Genomic DNA, 22,575 nt, shown 5'->3' on the forward strand with positions numbered 1-22,575 from the left:
GCCACCACACATATTCTGAAATATTTGATAGTCCACATAAATGAGGAAACGTTATTAACTTAGTAAAGCAACAACTTGAGTATTTGCTAGTAATTTAGATAATCCTAATATTAGTCTATAATATTCTGGAGTATGGGAAACCCAAACCCCAAGATAGGCACTACATTTTTAATATCTATTTGAAAAACTACTTATTTGGTTAAAGATCCAGGACCCCCAAAGTCCCCAGTCCATGGTATAGAAACCTCTCAGCTCCTGGGTCCCCAGTTACTTTCGAGGTCTTAAGGCTTTGAGGGTTATGTCAGGACTGGGTCAGACCTCAGGAGACCTGCTCTGATTTGAAGTGTTGCCAAGTCTTCCAGTTGCGAGCAGACCTAGAATCTTCCTGGAGGAGGGAAGGCTGGCATGGGGCCTGTTTCCTTGAGAGTTATCCCATCTGGGCTTGAGTGCCTGCTGGGCTCTGGAGTGTGCTGAATCATCAAAACCAATGCGCCTGAGCTACTTCTGCACTTCCCGAAGGGGCATAGGTCTCACAGGAGTACTCAGGTGCTTTTCAAATTGCTTCCAATGATACCTATCGAAATTAGTTTTCTCATTTGTGAAATGACAGTGATAGACTAGAACCCTTCTAATGTTAAAGCCCCCTGATTCTGACATGCCAGTGCTCAGAGCTGATGCCTGGGGTGTGCTAATCCTGGAGTAGTGTAGCTGCTGGTTTTCTGCCTGTTCTTTGAGGACAGTAATGAAGACAGACAGATGTGGATTGAAATTCCAGTGCCAGCACTTCTGTTCTAGCTGTGAGAACGTAATAACTGTCTTACTTCTCTAAGTCTCAATTTCCTTATTTTAAAATGTGGGTAATAGGTGTCCATTTCTCACAGAATGACATATTCTGTCATTTAATACCTACAAAAATCACATAAGTAGTCTCATTATTCATATTAATATTTTTACATAAGGAATATTCTGAGGCTATTTTGTTCATCCTTAATAATTTTAAATTTTTGGAGTAAAAATGATTTTAAAATTATTCTTAATAATGTGTTCCCTATATAGATGTTTGGGATTTTAATGACAACTTTATTGAGGGTTAAAATTGAGTCCATTATTCTTATACCCGCTAGTCTGTATATTACAGGAGAAATACCATGCAATCTAATAGGTCTTACCTGCAGACATCAAAATTTATCTGAGATTAGAAGAATTAACTCAATACTTTGAAAATTCTTCTGACTTTATATCAAAAGACTGATAAATGAGAAAACAACCCAGAGAGAATATATTTATTAAGGTTTTTGTTAAAGACATACTGAAATAATGGTGTATGTGAATATCTTTTTAAGATACTGTCTATCAATAAATGTCAACTATTTTTAAAATAGCTTCAGAATCCCATCCTGCACAGCTGTAAAGCTGAATTTTCCTTTTTCTTAAATCATCCTAGATGATGGAAGAATCAGAAATGTGCACAGTGCCTGGTGGTTTGGCCAAGGTGAAGAAACAATTTGAGGACGAAATTACTTCTTCCCGCAATACCTTTGCTCAATACCAATATCAACATCAGAACAGATCTGAGCAGGTAATACTACTGCAGGTGATGGGTAAATCAGGCATGGTTGAAATGCTCTCATTTTGGTGCCAATGTAGAAATCTCCTTTCTTTAGTGATACATTTATTTTCATTACTCATTAACAAACACTGTAGCTTTGAAATGTTCTAGAAAATCATCTTTAAAGCATATATATGTATTTATTTACTTACTTGAAGCATTTTTGCCAAATTTCTAGAGACTGTGCTGGAATATTCTACCTCTCATCTTCTAATGTTTCAGACATAAATGAAAATTAAATAGTCTAGGTTAGACAACAGGTAAATTGAACTGTTGAGAGCAATGTTTATACTGAGCCTCTGCTTCTAGGTTATAATTCATAATAAACTAGCTGCTGGTTGTTTGCATAGATTAAGTTGGAAGCATTATTCAGCTGTTTATTGTGGTGGGGAGCTTTCTGTTTTCTTTAAAATCCTCATTGAATAGTAGAGCCCAGATGTTACATAAAACCACATAATATGACCTCCAAATGTTATCTTATATAAATTTTTTCCCATTTCATTGATTTCATTATTTCATTATTATATATCACAAAATACTGTCATGAGATTTAATGATTTTTGAATGTGAGAATCTTAGTAATAAAACTCATCAGACTTTGAAAAATGTTAATAGTAATTACACTGTAAACAGGTGTACTTAGGCCCATGTTTTCCATGAGGAAGGAGGCAACTGAGGTATTTCTTAAATTTTGTAGTGAGAAATGAAGTCAATGTATTTTTTTTTAATCCCCGGGACGTATAGAGTTGCCTAAATTTTTTTAAATGAAGCAATTGCGTGCTATGTGTGGCAGGGGGTGAGGCGGCATATCAGGTACAATGATTAAAAATCTCATATGTGAAAGATTATTTGTTTCCTTTTTCTGGCTCTGGTTGCAAAGTTAAAAATGCACAATATAGGTAGCTCAATAAATTTATGGCAAGATTTCTTTTTAATATTACCTAAAGGAAACTTAATATAAATAAGAAATTAAGATTAAGGTACTTGTGATCTAATACATAACTGTTGCAATGTAGGAGTCTTTGAGTGTAGATGTGTGTGTTTAAACTGGTCAACAATACAAAATATTACTATCATTAATAGTTTAAATAACAAATTCTACATAGAAATATCAGTAATGAATTTATAGATCCTTCACTTTGAAGGGAAGCAGTGGGGACTATGGACTATGGGGCTTGTGGATCTGGGTTTACACACCACCTCTGCTACTTTTCAGGGTTACACAGACCCAGGGCCACCTTCATGGATATGTGACCTGTGCAGTTGCACAGGGTCCTGTACTCCAGGCACTTTGTTTAACACTCTTCTGTCTCCATTTTAAAATTCTCAACAACTTTTGAACAAGGGACTCTACGTTTTCATTTTACACTGGGTCTGGCATACTATGTAACCAGTACTGCACAGACCAAATTCATAACCCCCTCAGTCTTCAGTTTCTGATGAGTAGGATGGAAAAACTGTTGAGTGATTTGCCTATCTCATTAGGTTACTATGGAGGTTTAATGTGACAAAGAGCAATTTATGTGAAAATATTTCCATATCTGTGAAACTTGATATTGGTTAAGACTCTTTAATACTGCAAAAGACAGAAAACCCCCAAAAATGGCCTAAACCAAAAGAAATATTACAGGTTTACAAAAAATAGTCTTGGGGAAGGGAGATTTGATGTAAGCTCCAGTGGAGTACCAGAGCTGGCTTGTATCAACTCTCCAATTATTAAATTTTGGGGAGTTTTGGAAACCAGACACCATCTTGCTAACAGCTTGAAATCAGCCATAGTGAGAATATTTACACCGGGAAAATTGGCAAATGCAACAAATCCTTCCTTCCTTCCTTTCTTTTTTTTTCCTTCTTTCAATAACACTGTCAAATATGTATCACCTTATCATTGATGTAGGGGCTTAAAGTATGGTCCTAGCAAAGTGGCTAAGATCGCAGATTTTGGAGCTAGGTCATTTGGGTTCAAATTCCTGCTCCTTTATTTATTAACTGTTTGACATTAGACAAGTCTCTTAACATCTTTGTCTCTCAGTTTCCCTAATTATAAAGTCAATAGTATGACAGTATCCACCCCATGGATTTGTTTAGAAGAATAAATGATTTAGTATTTGTGAAGTGCTTAACACATTGCCTGGTCCATTGTAAGCTCCACACAAACATCTGTTCAAACAGTAAACAAAGTATCACCTTTATCAGATTTCTTCTTCTTAACCTCTCAGAATCACTTCCACTGGGTTGGCCCCATTCTCATCCAAGTTTCCCCCAGGTTGTAGCAAAAGGAGTGCAGAGAAAGTAAGAATCATTTTCCCAGAAGTCCCAAGAAAAAGGCTTATAGCATCTTGTTGGCTCTGAATGGAATATACATGCTCCTTACATATCTAATTGCTGTAGCAAGAGGATGCTGATTGGCTTAGACCTCTGTACCTTGTTTCCCTAAATGGAAGTTCTCAGCATATGGTTTTCAATGAAGAATATATGCTGGGTAAAAACAAAATCAAACAAAAATATATATCTACTATATGCTCCTTGCAAATATAGTTTATTATTATAATATATGTAGTCCCTGCTCTGCGAATGTGTATGAAAGTAATAAAAATCATGCCCTAGAATTCTGAATATTTGCATGTATCTGGAGCTGTAGTGACTTCTCTAAACTTCAGTTTCATTATCTACTTTTAGATAATGTTAATATTATCCAATAATTCCATGAGGATTGAATAAAGCTAAGCCATAATGCAAGGCAATATAAATACAATATAAAAGAAATACAGGTAAGAATAAACTAGTAAACACCATTTGTTGAATGAAGACCGTATGCAGAAGTCTGTAGGAAAGTAAAAGAAAAAGTCATTTGTGGCCAGGTGCGGTGGCTCATGCCTGTAATCCCAGCAGTTTGGGAGGCCGAGGTGGGCAGATCACCTGAATTCGAGACCGGCTTGACCAACATGGAGAAACCCCATCTCTACTAAAAATATAAAATTAGCCAGGCGTGGTGGCGTATGCCTGTAATCCCAGCTACTGGGAGGCTGAGGCAGAATAGCTTGAGCCCGGGAGGTGAAGATTGCGGTGAGCCGAGATGGCACCATTGCACTCCAGCCTGGGCAACAAGAGCGAAACTCCATCTCAAAAAAAAAAAAAAAAAAAAAAAAAAAGGAAAAAGTCATTTGTGTCTTATTTGTGTCTTATTTTAAATGGCCTTAATTTGTAATCCTTATTGGAAAATTGAGATAAATGTCAAATTTGGCTATAGCAGGGAAAATGTAGAAAAACTATGTCTTAGATAGTCCAACTTTTAATGCTATCTAAGTGCATTCTAAAAATCACTTCTTTTATCAGCAGGGATTTTGGACAAGATGTTTGCTGGTAAACACAGGTAGTTAATTCTGTCTTTACCTAAGATGTTGTCAATTCTGATAGTGTTTTCAATCTCTTTGCTGTTGAAAGTCCTTGAGATTTATTTCCCTGCTATTTGCCCCTGGCCAAAAAATATTTATTTTTTTGACATATAGTAATTAATATTAATTTGGAAATCAAGTTTAATTAGAGTTAAAAGAAAGAACATTTGTTCTGGATTTCTGACAATATTTAATGCCACAATTAGTAATAACTTAATAAGGTATAATAATAAAGTCCAATCTGTCTGTTTGCTTCCTAATGTATTGAAGTCAGATGTTTCAGGGTAATTAGCTGACTATTTGGTAACAGTTTGTCTGGGAGATCAGCAATTGGCCTAAACAAATTTTGATAATTAATCTATCTCTGAGATTAAAGATCCCTTCTTTTGCTAATGGATTAGACTGTTTTACATCTAATGGAAGGGCAGTTCTGAAATAGAAAAAAGGGGTGCACAATATAAGAACATTTATTTATGCCAGACATTTTAAACTTAGGATGATGTCCCATGTATGTATTCTAGACTTGCCATGCTTTTATAGTTCTGCCTGTTAAACAGTTAGCCATATTCCTGCTAGCCTGCAGAGTATGCCTATGAAAATTAGGAAAAGGAGCCACTCTGGGTCTCTGAAGGAGAGAGTTAGGTGGTGGGAAGGGTTGAGCTTCTTCAAAGAATAGGTTGGAGAACATTTATTAGGTTGCCTTTGCAGTTAATACTAGCCATTTTTAACATTACCCATTTCGATTTTGTTTTTTAAAACAACCATTAATGCTTCCAGTAGATATAAATTAAACCCAACCCTCTTTAAGGGATTATAAGTCACTCAGCGTATCTCCTGTTTTTGTTTTAGGATTGAGTTCTCAGTGTTTTATGCTAGTGAAAATCAGTAGGCCCTCAATGCTAGAATGAAAAGGACAACTTGAGAGGGGTGTCTTTTTATCCACTCACTGTAACAGTCTCCATTTGGGAAAAACATTCTAAATAATCCATCTACTCAACTTTAAAAGGGTATCTCTAGATATGCTGGAACAGATATTAGAATACATTTGCTATTGATGTAAAATTGCCATTGCCTCTCTCCTGAGTTAATTTTCACTTGCCCACTCTATGGTTTCTGTGTGGTTATTTTTAGGTCTTTCTTCCTCTTTTTTTTTCTTTTTCCTTATTTATCAGCTGTGTTAAGATATAATTTGCATACCATAACTTTCACCCATTTTATGAATACAGATCAATGATTGTTTAGAATATTTACAGAGTTGTGCAGGGTCACCACAATCTAATTTTAAAACATTCTCATCCTTCCAGAAAGAAACATTGTACCTATTCGCAGTCTAGGACTTTCTTTGTGGCCACATTCTCACACTTAGGATTTGACTTTCATCTTCTTAAGTGAATTTCTTTTTCCTTTTCTTTCCTCCATATTTATGCAGTACTGAGGAGCTCTTTGTGTATTATTTTGTGAAGCCCCAGAAGCTTCTTCTTTCCTCAAGTTGCTTTTTTTTTCCTAAGTAGCATAAGTAGGAAAGAGCAGATGGAGCTCCAAAAATTTTGGAAGTAATCAGTGCAATCCAGTGCTGAGGTATTTGCTTTCATGTGAAATTGCTGCACTGAATCTATATCAAGAAGAAAAAGCATTCCTGACCTTTGCCCTGCCACTAACTCTGATGCGCTGAGTGACAGTATATATCTTTCCTCATATATCTGCTATTGCAAAAATTAAAATGTAAATGCTAGGATTCTGTAAGATTATGCGGATTTGGAACAATCTCTAGACAATGTTAGGTCAATAAAAAACATTTTTGACAGCTTGTGACAGATATAATCTGACTACTGTGTGTTTTAGACTCTTTAAAGGTGACCTATAATTATTTTCCAGCAAACTAAATATATTTTTATCAGCTAAATGTCCACATTGCAAAGCATTTCTCATCTAAGTGCTTTAAACCTGCCTATAGCTCCCTACCACATACGTAATTCTTCAAGGTCATAGATTGCTATTAACAGCCCCAACCTAACCTAGATCTCTATCAACATACAAGGTTGTGACCAAGAATGTATCTTGTATTGTCTTTTAATTATGAGCACTATTTTAAAGTGACTCTTCTAACTTAAAGTACCAGCACTCAAAATGAGGCAATCTGGAGTAGTAATTGGGGCTGCTGGCTCTAGAGTCAGAGAGACTGGGTTATAATCCTCTGAGTTACCCATCTATTTTAATCCACTTTGTGCTGCTATGACAGAATACCAGAGACTGGTTAATTTGTTATAAAAAAGAAATTTGTCAGCTTTCATTCCTGGAGGATGAACAGTCCAATGTCAAGGTGCTGGCATCTCGTTAAGGACCTTCTTGCTATGTCATAATGTGGCAGAAAGTGAGAGGGTCTGAAGGAGCAAGAACAAGAAGGGGGAACTCACTCTCACTCCTATCATAATGACACTAGTTCACTCATGAGGTGGTGCCCTCATGACTAACTACCTCTTAGAGTTCTCACCTCCCAATACTATCACAAAGGCAAATACATTTTTTGATATTTTGAGACAGGGTCTTGCTCTGTTGCCCAGGTGGTAGTGCAGTGGTGCGCTCTCAGCTCACTGTAACCCCCACCTCCCAGGCTCAAGCAATACTCGCATCTCAGCCTCCTGAGTAGTTGGGACCACAGGCATATGCCACCACGCCCAGCTGATTTTTGTTTTTGTTTGTTTTTAAGAGATGGGGTTTCGCCATTTTTCTCAGACTGGTCTCAAACTCCTGAGCTCAAGTGATCTACCGACTTGGCCTCCCAAAGTGCTGGAATTGCAGTCATGAGCCACTGTGCCCAGGCTGGCAATTACATTTCAACATGAATTTTGAAGGGGATAAACCTTCAAACCATAGCACCATTTAATTTCTTCTAAAATAATAACAGGTCATTTTACGAATAAAATGTCCATATAAATCTTTTAGTATATTGCCTAGCATATATTAATTGATTAATAAACCCCAGCTATTATCATTAAAAATATTGACCCTTAAGCCAAGAGGGGACATAATCAAGTGGCAATTATTCTCAAAATAGCGTATGATTCACAAATGTATATGTAAAAAGACAAAGAAGGATTATCATGTTCTGTGCCTCACACCTTGGCTTTCTTTTCCGTTCTTTAGCCCTGGGAGATAATAGTGTTTTAGGAGCTCCATTATCCAAAGATTAGCTTGAAATGAGCATACCTGTACGTGTTTTGAGCATATGTCATTGTGGAGTAATCAGTAACTCTAGTGCGTGTTTTAAAAATTATAATAGCAAGTCTTCTTTTGAAGAAAAAGTGTTTAACCCCAACTATAATAAATGACAAGATAAGGTGGACCAAGAAAGAAATATGCTTCAAACACTCTATATAGGTACGTTGGAGCCTCACAATAAATAAAAATTTGTTTTCTTAAGTGGGAACAAATAAATAGCATAGCATTGCTTTTGAAGACTGCTTTATTTATAGTATAGTGGCAAGATACTACTGAGAGGAAAACAATATAATTAATATACAAATTGAATTAGGTAGGAGAGGAAAAGCTATGCTGTTTGAAAAGAAGAGAAAAAGAGGAAGAGTTGAAGGGATGTTGATTTTTTTCAATGCTTACAAGTGTGAGTGTTGCGTATGTGGTTTCTCAGCACGTTTTAGTTGATGTATGGAAGGGAAAGAAAAGGTAGAGGAAAAATCTACCTTGTAACATTTTCTGGTTTGTGCAGTTGGAACAATGAAGGTCAGTATATTTCTATAACGGTCTTAATAGAATAAAGCCAGTGTCTGATCAACATGCTCAGAAATAAGGACCCGTATTTGCCAGAGAACTGTTGCTTTTTATTCGGCACAGGTAATGGAATCACATAGACCTTTCTGCAGATAGGCCAGCGAATACTCATGAACCTTCCACAGGCTGAGTGATCATAGCAGGGTCTCAGCTTGATCTCAAGAAAACAAAGAACAAAAACAGCACAAACATTGTTCTCAAGAGGCATATAAATAAGGCTCATAGACAGATTAGATTCAGCAGTCTTACTCTGGTAAAAATTAAAATTCTCATAACAAATCTTTCACTGAATTTTTCCTTCCAAATCTAGGCCCTTTAATCTGTTTATCCTCTACAGCTCTTTCTTGGTGCCTGTGGCTGAGTGGGCTTTGATGATGAAAAGAACACAATAAGATTAACTTTTTAATGCTGAAGCAGAATTGGAAGACCAAGAATTTGCTAAATAGAGCAAAATACCCTCAACCAGTTATTATCAGTAATATTCATACAGCCAGATCTGCACGAGCTGGTTGATGCAGAATTCAGTTGACTGAATTTATCTATTAATGGGACGTCTCAGTTCCTGACTATGCCATACAGCAAATCAGCTTTGCTCTATACTAGTAATTCAGTTTTCCTTTCAATTCTGCAAGAAGTGGAAATGCAAACGCAGATCCCACTGGGGGTTTGGAGATACATATTTCAGGAATTGACTTTTTTTCACTACTCTTGCATTCAAAATTATCTTTGCCATGCTCATAATTGCCCATTTTATTACCACTTTTCAAAACTGTGTCCATGGCACTGCTTCCTTGCCATTTTGCAGCTGGTTTTCTCCTACTACTCAATCTGTGTCTCTTCTCTTCCTACCCACATCCACCTTCCCTATAGCTCTGTAGATTGTGGCAGGATCCCATGCTCTTTTTTGTAGAAATTGAATCAACAGAATTATATTCTGTGAAGAAGATTCTTGCTCAAGTTGTGAAGTAAATTAACTGCATTTAGAACTGCCTAGACCAACTGTGTGGAAAACAAAAGCAAAAACACAAAGCAACCACACGAGGACTTGCATTTCTCAAGATGAAAGATAGAAAAGCCTTTTCTTCAAGCCCCAACAAACCATTCATTTTTCCCTTGCCCTCATAAAAGCCTGCATGATACTGATCTCTCTAAAATGCACCCCACACTCTTCACAAAGCCCTACTCCCCACTCTACCCAGGCTTCTCTGGGTTATGCTACAGGGATGTAGTGGTAGCAAGTTTCGATGAGTCCTCTGTCTGTAGGTTCCCACATCTCTCTGGGCCTGAAGCAGGGCATCTTTTCCAAGCTTCCGAAACATCACCTCCTACCCCTATCATGACTCTACAAAGATTTGGAATCAAATCATCCTCCTTGTTCAGCTGGGGCATGGAATCCCAGTGGGAACTCTGAGCATTTAAGCCCTCTTTATGCTGGGTTGTACACTGGAAATCCCCGGGCAGCCCAGGTAATTGATTTAATTGTTCTGGAGAATGATCAAGGAGCAGGGGGATTTGATAGCTCTCTAGGTGATTCTAATGTACAACAATGACTATGACAGTACAAACATAAGGCAGGATTTGCTATCCCAGGGTTGACCTCTCCCTTCTTGATTTCTGATCTGAGGCTTATTGCGTGCACACGTCATTCTGTTCACACTCTGATAGCAGGGACCTTCTTCTTATGTTGACATTTCTCTTGAGATAACTACTGCAGTCAAAAAATAGAATAGGAGACTGTGAAGAATCCAGAGAAAGCAAAGGCTTAAAGAAATCATGGTAAAAATAATAAATATTAGCCAGGCAAACAACCAATTTACTGATACTCTAATCCCAGGTAATTCCTTTGCTGGTGGTAGACTATATTGAAATAGTAGTTTCTGCATATATATGACATATTAGAATATTAAAAATAAACTAGCCTGTAATCCCAGCACTTTGGGAGGCCAAAGTGGGAGGCCAAGGTGGGAGGATCGTTTGAGGCCAGGAGTTAGAGACCAGCCTGGGCAACATAGCAAAACCCCATCTCTACAAAAGAAAAAATATTTTTTAATTAGCCAAGCATGGTGGCTGTGCTTGTAGTCCCAGCTACTCAGGAGGCTGAGGTGGAAGGATGACTTGAGCCCAGGTGTTCAAAGCCACAGTAAGCCATGATCACACCACTGCACTCCAGCCTGGGAGACAAAGTGAGACCCTGTCTCAAAAAAAAATTTCTAATAAAATAAATGATAGAATGATATAAATTAACTGAAGGAAAATATGTTAAAACATTAAAAGTAAACAAAACAATCAGAACAAAAATAAAGGAATTTTTTAAATTTATTAGATTGATACACCAATAATTAAGACTGAAACTTTACTTCATTAACAATTTTTTTTGCAATCTTTCATTAAAAATTTATTTTCATAGGGTGATGCAACCTATACATCTAACGTGTCTTGGGTTTGTATCTTTGATATTTCTGTACCAATAATACTGTTTCATGAAAGACAGAGCTTTACTTAATTATAAAGTGAAAAACCTTATTAAATAATGTAGTAAAACTGCCTATAGTCTTTTAGATCTTAACATAACTAAACCACTGTGTGGACTTTTCCTGGGATTGAAGGTGTGCCCATAAAATACAATCAGACTGTCTTCTGTGTTCTACTAACATGAATCACATTACATTATAGCCACACACTATAACTCTCAACCTCTGCTAGTCCCAAATGAGGCCGCTGGTAGTTGCTGTCTGCTGAGGCATGATCATAAAGTTTCAGTCACAGTCCCTTTGCAACTTGTAAGAAGCCATTTCAGCTTCTTTCTGCAGAACCTATTGGTATATGAGTTATACTGCTAATGCGTAGAGGGATTCACTCCTCCCTCCCCTATGGGAACATGGTAGGCCATTCCAGTACAACATCATAAAGGGAAACTCATTCCCAATCCACACTGTGAAGACACAGGCAGACATTCTACCTGTGTCTTTTGCAGAACACCTTCTTGGGGAAATGGTGCAGTCTGTACAGTGTGTCCATTCAGCTGGGTTCTTTTACTTTGCTGAAAAAAAACTAAGTACACTAATCTTCCTGGTGACTTGGCAGGTGGTTAGAAACATTAACGTGTAGAGGGTGCCCTGGCCGTTTTTCTCAGGAAGTCAGAGCCTCAGTGGACAGCGCAGATATCCATTAGTAAGACTGAGTTGCAAGCACAGATCCAATTGCTTTTAAAAAATCATCATTGGTTTCTTTTCTTTCTACGATTCATTTTACTTATTTTCCAAAATAGGATTTGTAGGAACAGCATTTACCCCAATTATTCAAGTAACAATACCACAACTTTTCTTCTTAATAGTATCATGGGCCTTCTGTTTCTATAAACCTATTTGTTCCTATAGAACCTATTTTCAATTTCATTTAGAAAAGAAATGTACGCTTACAGATACATCCTTCACTCCTTTAAAGTAAAATAAATTGGGGTTGCTTTGGGGAAAAAGGAGTGCTGCTGTTCTCATCACAAGGCCCTGAGTTGTTGAGGAAGTAGCACCTAGACCCTTTCCCCCAAAGACAAAAGGTCACAGCAACAGTTTCCTCCATATTTAATTAGGTGATCTCAAAAAGTATTTGATGTTAATAAAGATGTAAAATACAGATCTTTTCACATAATGGAATTTTATATTTTCTTTGATCAGAGGGAGTGTACATCTAGTTGAAATAGAAGAGACATTTTGCTATTGCCCCTTCTATCTGAAGGCTCATATTAGCTTAACAATATAAAAACAGATCTTTTTGTATAATTATATAAAATAGAATTCTCAAGTGTTTAGACAATATATTCTAATATGCTAATTAAATTTACTCTATTTTCAAATTGCTATAATGAAATGGCAAGCCCCAAAATTTTAACTTCTTAGATTTTGCTAGTTTGTCAGTATCAAGGAAAGATAGAACAACAAAAGAAATCATTAATGTTATAGACTCATTATGCTTGTAGAACTTAGTGAAATCTGCAAAATGCTTTTTCCACATAGTTACTTTTATGAAAATGGATGCTTTTTGTTAATACTTGACAGAAGATATAATTAGCTCTTTCTGCTTCTTCTGGGTCTGTATTTCTCAAAATAAACCCATCTTCGTGAGTCTTTGAAAATGATTGGATTGAGTCAAGCTTCTCTATTCTTTTTGATGTTCATTTAGTTATTAATTTGCATAATTACAAACAAATTATCATGCTAAAAAAACTGGAAGAACACAAGGCTTGAGAAAAGTAAGAGACATTAAGAAGTTCTGTTCCTAGAGCCATGCTGTTGTAGACATATGTTACGGTAACTTCATTTTTGCCTAGCTTCTTCACAGATCTTAACAACACAGAATAAGGAATAAGATTACATCTTCTGCTAGGAGCTTTTTCTTGGACTTGTTCTTTTTCCTTTGCTCCTGGGTATCTACTTAGGCATGGAAAGGAGGAAACTGTTCACCTCTTCAGGAATGAGTGGAGGCCACTTCGTTTCTCACTCTTTGAGAAGGACAGTACACCTTATGTACGTACCACTAGATGGATACCAGATGGGGAGCCAAGAGCTCAGTCAAACTTGCTTACCCTTGGGTGAATATCAGTGCCCTCTAGGGATATTGGTACAACATTCTGTAGCATTTGAAATTTATTCTTTTTCCTCAGAGTACAAATTACAATAATCTAATAGCAATTCAACGTATAGCAGTGTTTAAAAACATTGGGAGAGATTGTTGGAACTTCAGTGAAGTCAGTACTTTAGGCTGGGGTTCATTTTGTGAATCTTTTACCATAAACACTTTGTATCATCATTCTAACACTGTAAACAAATAACCCCCACCATCATAGTTTCTTTTTTGTTGTTGTTTTTGAGATCAAGAAAGAAGTTTTCATTTCTTCCCTGAATTCCTTTTCCTTCCTTTCCTCAAAATGTGGGCCTTTCATTTCTACATAAGGGATTATGATAATAAGAAATAGTACCATCAAGTCTATATGCTAAGTACCTCACAAATGCATGTTGAATGCATCACTTATTGACTTTAGGTGTTAAAAATATTAATTCAAAATATCTTGTTGATGGGATTCTAGCTAGTATACTATATTCATGATATATCTTTGATATTTTAAAAACTTGCATAGCATTCTTCCCTAAACCACTTTTACTGGTTAAATTCATTTGAAATCAACATGTAGAATGCTAGCACGGAAGAGCCTTAAAGAAATTTGACATTATTCAACTGTAAAGGGCCTTGTACTTTACTTTTCCTGAGACTTAACAACACTTGATCAAAGGTAGCCCTTCCTGTCTCCTTCAGTGCTCCCTCAGCCTCTGTCCCAGCAGTTTACCAGCGAAGATACTGAGACTGAATTTAGTTAAGACTTATTTACGTGATTTCTTACTTGAACCAGTAATGAATTTTGGCCATAACCCAACAGTCCTACCATGCCAATCTCTTACAACCAACTCCCCTAGTTGCTCGTAGATACATTCATTAGTGCAATTACAAATTATTACCTTTTCAGTTTTCCTCATTTTCCTTATTTTAAAGAAAACACAAGTTATCATTTTTTGTCATAATTAATAATTGCCCTGTGATGCCATGTTTGTGCAGATAACCTTGCAATGCTTAGATCCAAGCCAGATCTGTTTTATTAATTTTCTTCCTTCTTATTTGGATTTTATATAAGGATTTAAAATGTCATCTCTCCCGGTGAAAAGGACTGATGGCCATAAAAACTCAGAGGGACACTGAAAGAGGGAGGGAGGTCTGTATAATTCAGTATAACAGCAACTCTTTATGATACCCTTAACAGGAAAACTGCACTGTCTCAAAGTCTTCCTACATGTCCTTGTAACGTCTCGTGGAACATACGTTACCAAAAAATAAGCCCAAATCAGTTTTTTTAGTAAGATTTGGATAGTGCTTTCTACTATGTTATGTATTGTCAAAAATGAGTGGCACCCCTTTTCTTGTGCTTTTAACTGGTTTCCATTTGGTTAAGAAGATCTCAGTGTTCATAAATAATATTTCTTAGGAAGGCTAATGGACAGTTTTCTTTTTTTTTTACATCAAAACCATTTTCTATTCTACCACTCAATGAGGCCGAACCAGCCACCACTAACAGAAACTGCAAATACCATACACTCACTCTCCTAGCTTTCCTAACGTCTAGGATCCAGGTGTGCAAAGAAGACTATACTGATCACCTCCATCTCAGGCTTTGCATAAGAGGTTAGTGACATGAGAAGCAGGGACCATAGATAATCAATTTTGGTAATGGCTGGTGGCAGGAGATTACTCCAATTTCAAAAAATTTATAAGTATTTCAGAAGCAACATCCAGTACACACTATTGATAGCATTGTCAGTGAATGTGTCTGGGGCCGGTGGCAGCAACCAGAGTAAGTTTACCAGATGTCTCTGCAACTATATTCTGTACTGTTACTGGATACAAACCCTCCTAGTCTTATTCTCCAGTTTCCTGGAGATTTCTTGAGATACACTCTCCACCCCTGCCACCCAATGCCTCTTCAATAAATTCCCTTTTCTGTTTAAATCAATCAGACTCCAATGCTTGAAACTGGGAGCTGTGACTGATATAAAGATAAATTATCTACAAATCTTAATGTTTTTTACTGTCAAAATGGGAATCGTACAACAGTATCTTTTAGGCAAAGGAGAATCATGGAAAGAATTGTGTAATAGATTAAATCATTATAAACTGACTGTTCACTAGGTATGAGTTCATGAAAGATGAAGTGTAAATAAATTGGATAGGTGATCACAAACCTGCTCTCTGGCTATATCTCTACAGAATATTTCCACGTGTCAGGAGCCAGAATGGTTTGGAAGTGTCACAATACATACAGGCTCCTTTTTCCTTCTCTCTTTGAGTAACCCCCTAAATCTACACCTTCTCTGGTGGAGAAAAAAAGATGTACGTATTGGGAGATTTGCTTCTTCTTTAGTTTCTGGACTTAATTCTACAATGAAATTCTCTGGTAAAATTCACTGATGTAGCTGAACTCTAGTTTTACTCAGTCTTTTGGAGGGCCTTGCTTACTACCAAATCCTGAATTACTAGGAAAATGTCTGACACAAGTGTGCAATAAATATTTGTTAAGTAAAGATACCAAACACTTTGGTATTTGTAGCACTTGTGAGCCAGGTTTTTAAAAATATACTAACTTATTTCTTCTTCACAACAACCTTCTGAGATAGGCAGTATTATTATTTGGTTTTTTGAACAAGAAATGGATGCATGAGAGATCTAAGTAACTTTTCCAAGAAAAGTGAGCAAATGTGATACTAACCCAGGAAGCCTGACTCTAGAGGCTGGGCCTTAGATTTATTTACTTTTCTAAGCAGCTGATAATCATTAGGCACCCACCATATGTCAGGCACGAAAGATTCAATTATGTGTATGACATTATTTTGCACTCAAGGAGCTCACTCTATTAGAGAGACAGATCGAGAACAAATATTACAAGTGCAATGTGTCCAATTCTATGATAGAAAATATAAATGAGGCTCATTGGAACCCCAGGAAGTTGTGATAAAATTTAGTTCAGGTGAAAGATGGTCAAGAAAGACATCTGATGAGGGAGAATGCTTCAGCTGAAACTTGAAATAATTTTTCATGCCTATAGAATGCATTCTAGGCAAAGGGACAATTTGTGTAAAAGGTAAAACAGCATGATATATTTGTGAGTGTAGTGAGGAATAATTGAGGCATAAAGCTGGAGATTTTGGCAAAGGCCAGATAATAAACAAAATTTTATGTCATGTTAAAGAATTTCTACTTTCTTCTAAGGCAATCAAGAGCCATTGAAGCAATTTAAACAGGAGAGTAAGATGAATAGGTATGTCTTTAACACAGATTATTCTGGCTGTATAAGATTGATACAAAGCAGGTTAAGATGAGATGGAAGAAGATAAATTAGGAGACTACTGAACTAGTCCAGATTAAATATATGAGAACTTAAATGGGCCTGAAGTTCTAGGGTAAAGAGGGCACAGACTCAAGGGTCATTTAAATAGCAATAGATAGCATTGGTAGGACATAGAAATCAGTTGGATATTGGTGAGGAAGGGATGGTAATCAAGAGGTAGAGTTCTGTTTCTCGATTTTGGTTGGTATTAGTTAGCATAGGACACATGTTACCTCTGTTTTTCTTTTTCTTTAGAATATTTTTTTTTTGTAAACTTTTTGTCTGTAATTTCATTTTCCTGTAAGACTCTAAGTTTCAGCCTTTTGTTGGACATTTATGTTTATTTATATCCTAGTGTCTCTGGTTTTAAGATTATTTGTGTCTATGTTGGATTGAAATATTATATACATATATATCTTTAATATACATCTACATAAAACTTCTGAAATGCACTTTATTGTGAATTGAATGTCTTTATGTAAGCTGCATTTTTAGTTTGTCAAATAAATATTGTTATTTATATGACTAATATGTTTGACGACTCAGTTGAGAGTGCATCTTTTATATGTTCTTTTTATGAATCTTCAGCATTTTGGGCCTCTGGAATATAGCTCTATAAATAATACTTTTAGAGCAGGAGGAGACAGTCAGAGTTCTAGCAGCTAAAACTAGCATTGCTTATTCAGAATCCTCCCTTTTTTGACAGCAAAATTTTGTACTTTTAAGCCAATTATTTTCTTTATTAAAAATGATTCTTTGCTCTTTCTAGCTAAATATTACCAAAGAATAATCGTTTTGAGTCAAAGAAGAGTTAAAATTAATGGAATGATAACACTTCTCTCAGAAATTTATGCAATAAATCTGCATAATTCATGCTTTGGTATATATTTGGCATTCTTGTTTCAAGGGAATTTCAAGCTAACTGAGCCTTTTTATATCATTAATTATATATATATATTTACATATATTGCATAGATAGAGATATGATCACAGAAATGTATTAAACAATACTGACAATGCCTAGCCCAATGCCGTTGAGATAACCAATGTTCAATAACTGTTGTTTGAATAAATAAATGCATGAGTGAAGCTCTACAAGGTCACTCTTGTTTAAAAATTTAGTGCTTTCAAAGAAAAAACTCACTACATTAAAATGTTTTGAATGTTTTAACATTATCAGTTTAAGAGCTAATAATCCAACTAGCATACTCCCATAACTTTAGGCAGAGTTACTATTGAATTAAGTAAAACTGGAGCCTTTACTTCTGAGTATATTGAGTCACACAAAGAATTAGGACTTGGAGTTGCCTTAACTCTTCTTTTCCCTTAATGTTATTTTCCCATTTTTATAAATAAAAATGAGGATAAATAATTGTCTTTCAGTGTCATCATAAATATCTCAACATAGTTATTCAATGTCATAGTAATTCTGCCCAATGCATCCCACTACAGTTTCTATATGATCCTTGACAACATGTCAAATCCATTAACTCAGTGAATAACAATTCACAAAACAACATAGAAACGAGTTTGTTTAGCATCATGAATATCTTTTTCTTTTCCTATGTTGAAAGAATCCTTACCTCTGTGTATGTGTTTGCTCTCTTTGTACACAGATTTTTTATTTTAGATTCAGGAGGGTACATGTGCATGTTTGTTACATGGATATATTGCATAATGGTGGGATCTGGGCTTCTAGTGTATTTATTGCTTTCTTAGTACAGACTTCTCCTTGCTCTGATGGTGTCAGCTACCCTTTACAGCATCACAGAACTGCACATATTTTTCCATAGATGTTCTGATCACATCTATGAACGTCTGTGAAGAGACTCCTCTTTCTGAGTGCACTTTGTAAAGTGATTGATATATTATTGCTAGTGTGAAAGGGATGACCAACCAAAATGACAACAACAAAAAAAATCATAGGTTTATGTGGAAGAATTTGGAATCTCAATTTTGAAAGCAGATTAAAAATTATAAAATGTTCACACTACTAAAAAAAAGTGACTACTGTATTTACCCATGTATTTTACTCCTTGACATTTTATTGGCTATCTACTGTGTGCCTGGAAGCTAATCATTGGGATTTGAGGATGCATGTGATAGACAGAGTTCAGTTAAAGGAGAGGATCGTATTAGCAAATGATGACTATGAAATGTGATAGGTAGATAATACAGATGTGTGCTAATATCACAGGAATAGAAAAGGCAAGAATAGTGCACCCTGTGTAGAAGTCAGGAAAGGTTTCAAAAAGAAAGTAATTTTTGAGCTAAGTCTTTAAGAGGGTATAATGAATGTGGAAAAGCCTTTACATAAAGCTCACACCTTAGAGATGTCAAGTTGCATATTGTAATTTTTAAGAGAAAATTAATAAAAGTAAAAAGAGAAACCTCAGGGCAAAAGGAAAAAATTCAATGTTTGAATTTTAATATATCTAAATCCAGACAATCACAATGGTCACCCACAAATTGTTATGCTCATCACTTAAACGAAAAAATGAACTGATTATTCTTTCAAAGCTTGAATCCACTGACATTTTTGCTCACATGAACAGCCTGTTTTTGGTATTGTTTATGTCTGTTTGAAAAAGATGTAAATAACATTAATATATCATAACTTTTTCTAGTTTTATTAAAAATGAGATTAGTAAAAATGCTGTATTACTGGCATTGAACATGAACTTCTGTTTTTTCCACTCTAGTGAGACAGTTACCCTCTACTATTCTGCCAGTCTTTCCCCATAGGTTTTTCTATTGGATATACTTCCAAGAGTCACAATAATAGTGAGTCGCCATAAAAAAAAAAGTTTCTTTAAAGCCTGTCCTTTTTCCTTACTCATTGCACTAGAATGAGTTTGCAATTTTATTGGGAAATTTACAATGTCTTTCCCTATAATGATATAAGAATGAAAAGTTGAATAGGCAGGATACGAACTGCTTCCTGTGCAGGAGAAATCTCCTTAGAAGATGTGCATATCAACAATAGATTTTTATGATATAGTTGGTTAATATATAAGCTGACATCAGACTGATGTGAGCTATGCAAACACCATAATATTGTCTTGCTGTTGTACTGCATTTTCTTTTTTAGATTTCAAAGTTAGAGCATATACATCATCTCTTTTTCTTTCCTTTAATGCCTCATGAGATGAAAGACATGAGTTTAAGTGTGACTTCATGATTTTTCCCAAGATTATAACATACCTAGTAAAGGAAAGAGTTAGGACTAATCTCCCATTCCTGACTACTGGTTAATTGACCTGTGAACAAAATAACATTTGTCTCTTGCAGACTGGTCTATATTTAAATTTAATTTTCAGCAACCAATTTTATGAATTATTGGTGTGAATTTATGCATGGTGACCCGACCAGAGTTGTTTATAACATTTTATTTAATTTGATTTCTGCCTGAGCATTACGATGTTCCAGCTTTCTACCTAACCCTAGACTCTATAGACACCAACAATTAGAAAGTCAGATTTTAAATCCAAACTAAACTAGTTGCAAAATATGAAACAGTAAATGGTAGAAACAAAAGCTTGGGATATTTTAAGGAATATTTTATGTAAGTTACAGTAACTAGAGGGCAGTAAAATTGATGCATTGATGCTAACATACCAAACTAGTATGGCAATTACAGTTCTATTTGGAAATAGCACATAAATGCTGAAGTAGAAACTTACGACTTTAAACAAAATTTATGTACATTTGTACTGTTTATTTTGTGTCATCTCCTACAAGAAAACATATTTACAGATGATAGGCATAGATTGTTTTTACTCAAGTAGATACACATTAACTACAAAGTGTTTGTCCCAGAAAATAACTTTTAAAATATGTGTCAAAATTACATTTATTTACAGTTTTTCTATTCCAAATATTTTGCATTTTTCTCAACACAGAGATTTATGTCACTAACTCTACTCTTTCAGATTGGTGGCAGGTATCTGAAACTCAAATTTCCATGGGTACCAGACGAGTTTTGTTGTTTTTTTTTTAAATGTCATCTTGCTCTTCAATATTAGCAAGTGATAGTGATGGTGGCCAACTAAAAGGTATACTCCCAACTAAAAGCCAGACTCTGCCATGTTAGAATATGAACACAGTGTTACCATGTCTTCAGAGTTTTTAAAAGCAGAAAGAATTTTTTATTTTTGTAGATGTTACCTAATTTGAAACTTTAAAATCACTGTGTGGGCCAAATAAAGCACATCCCCAGGCCTCAGCGGGCATGTAGGCCTCTAGGCGGAGACATGATTCTATAGAAATGATCACGGTGCCCCTCATAGGGACCTTGGTTCTGATCAGGTGCACATTCTCCTTTGCTACTTCACTGTTTAATTGGTACTTCCTATTTCTCAGTGTGTGCATAAGAAAGCCATAGAATATTCCCACTATATGCCTAATAGATGGAGAGACTTGTCACAGATGTAAAGAGCTGTCATTAGTGCCCATGCATTTTTTTTTATATCTGCAGTTGTCAATGATTGTTATTGCTCTCTGTAGCATAATGCTATTGGTAGCCTCAAATAAAACTTGATTATGCAAGGCACCTTGTTATATGGAATTCTGATTCTTTGAACTTGAAGGAATGAATATGGATTATTTATTTTCTATGCTCCTTCTCAAGAAACTAAAGCACTTTTTTCATTGTTCTATCCTTAGTTTTGAGAACATTCCTCGCAAGTAGGTGTTTGAATAGAATTAATGTATAAATGAAAGTTTGCTATCTTATTCATGTATGCATTCCTCACTTATTCATTATGTGAACTTTTCCTTAGCACAAACTGTGTGTTAAACATGTTATCAAATATCACTTGAAATATGTGGATTATTAACTATGCCTAGGAAGCATTCTGCTTGGAAAAAAAATTACAGTGGTCTTCAATTTAATGAGGTACAATCTACATTTAAAAGCGTAAGTCCATATTTTGTCTTTGGTCTTTTGTAGGACTTCTAGGAAGGCCTCAACTTTTTTTTCTTAATTCTCCTTCCTAGAAAAGCATAAGATCAGATTTTACTATAACATCTCTAACTACATGACTAACTGCTCCTTGGTTGATGAGATTTTAAACCCCGTACACCAAATACCCTTGAGGGAAAAAGTCTCATACATCTACTGGCATTAATTTTATACTAATTATTAGTTTAAGATATTGGGATTTGATAGTATAAAGTTTTTTAACTTACTGCAAAAAACGTTTTAGTATATTATTTTAATTAATAATGATAATATACCCATGCTCACTTGACTATTCTATACTAAGACAAATTTTTAAAAGTCAAATCTCAAAAATAGTATTTATTATTCATTTGGATATCAAGATAAAAGTGAAGTCCCACCTTCAGGCACATTCAAAAACATGTTATTGTAAAGAGTCATCTGTCTGTATCCTTATTTTTGGATGTTAAGATTTTTAGCAGTATGCTAACTGCTTCATCATATCAATCAACCAATCAATCAATCATATACTTGTGTCAGAATCATATTCTGTAGTAAAAGCAGGACTGGATCATCGAAATTAATAGGAGCTCCAAGTCTGCAATTCATTCAGGTTCAACTGTTCTAACTTAACCAAAATTAAGAGTAGTTCCACATGTGAAGATAGGGAGAAATAAACTAGCATAATAATTTATATTGGTTACATTTAATGGTTATATTCTTCAACTGAACTCTGGATATGTCATCGTACTGGATGGCCAATTTGAAGACTAGTATGTCTTTTTGTAACATAAAAATGTGGCTTGTAAACAACAAAAAATACATATATATTTTTTCAGGCTCATCTTTCTCATACTGGGTAATACATCATTAACATTTTTGCTTGCTAAGGGTAGCAGGCAGAATAACGGTCTCCAGA

General features: G+C 35.5%; 1 protein-coding gene across 3 annotated transcripts in view; it reads left to right on the forward strand.

Moving 5' to 3' along the window:
* Positions 1-22,575, forward strand: part of XIRP2 (xin actin binding repeat containing 2) — a 372,894-nt gene that overhangs the window by 329,757 nt on the left and 20,562 nt on the right. For all 3 annotated transcript variants that reach the window (XM_054679927.2, XM_063790543.1, XM_003309290.6), the window contains one exon: positions 1,445-1,579. In XM_054679927.2, the coding sequence (XP_054535902.1) occupies positions 1,445-1,579 (135 nt within the window). The remainder of the gene's footprint in view (positions 1-1,444; positions 1,580-22,575) is intronic.

This window comes from Pan troglodytes, chromosome 13 (genome assembly GCF_028858775.2).
Source record: "Pan troglodytes isolate AG18354 chromosome 13, NHGRI_mPanTro3-v2.0_pri, whole genome shotgun sequence".
Lineage (NCBI taxonomy): Eukaryota > Metazoa > Chordata > Mammalia > Primates > Hominidae > Pan > Pan troglodytes.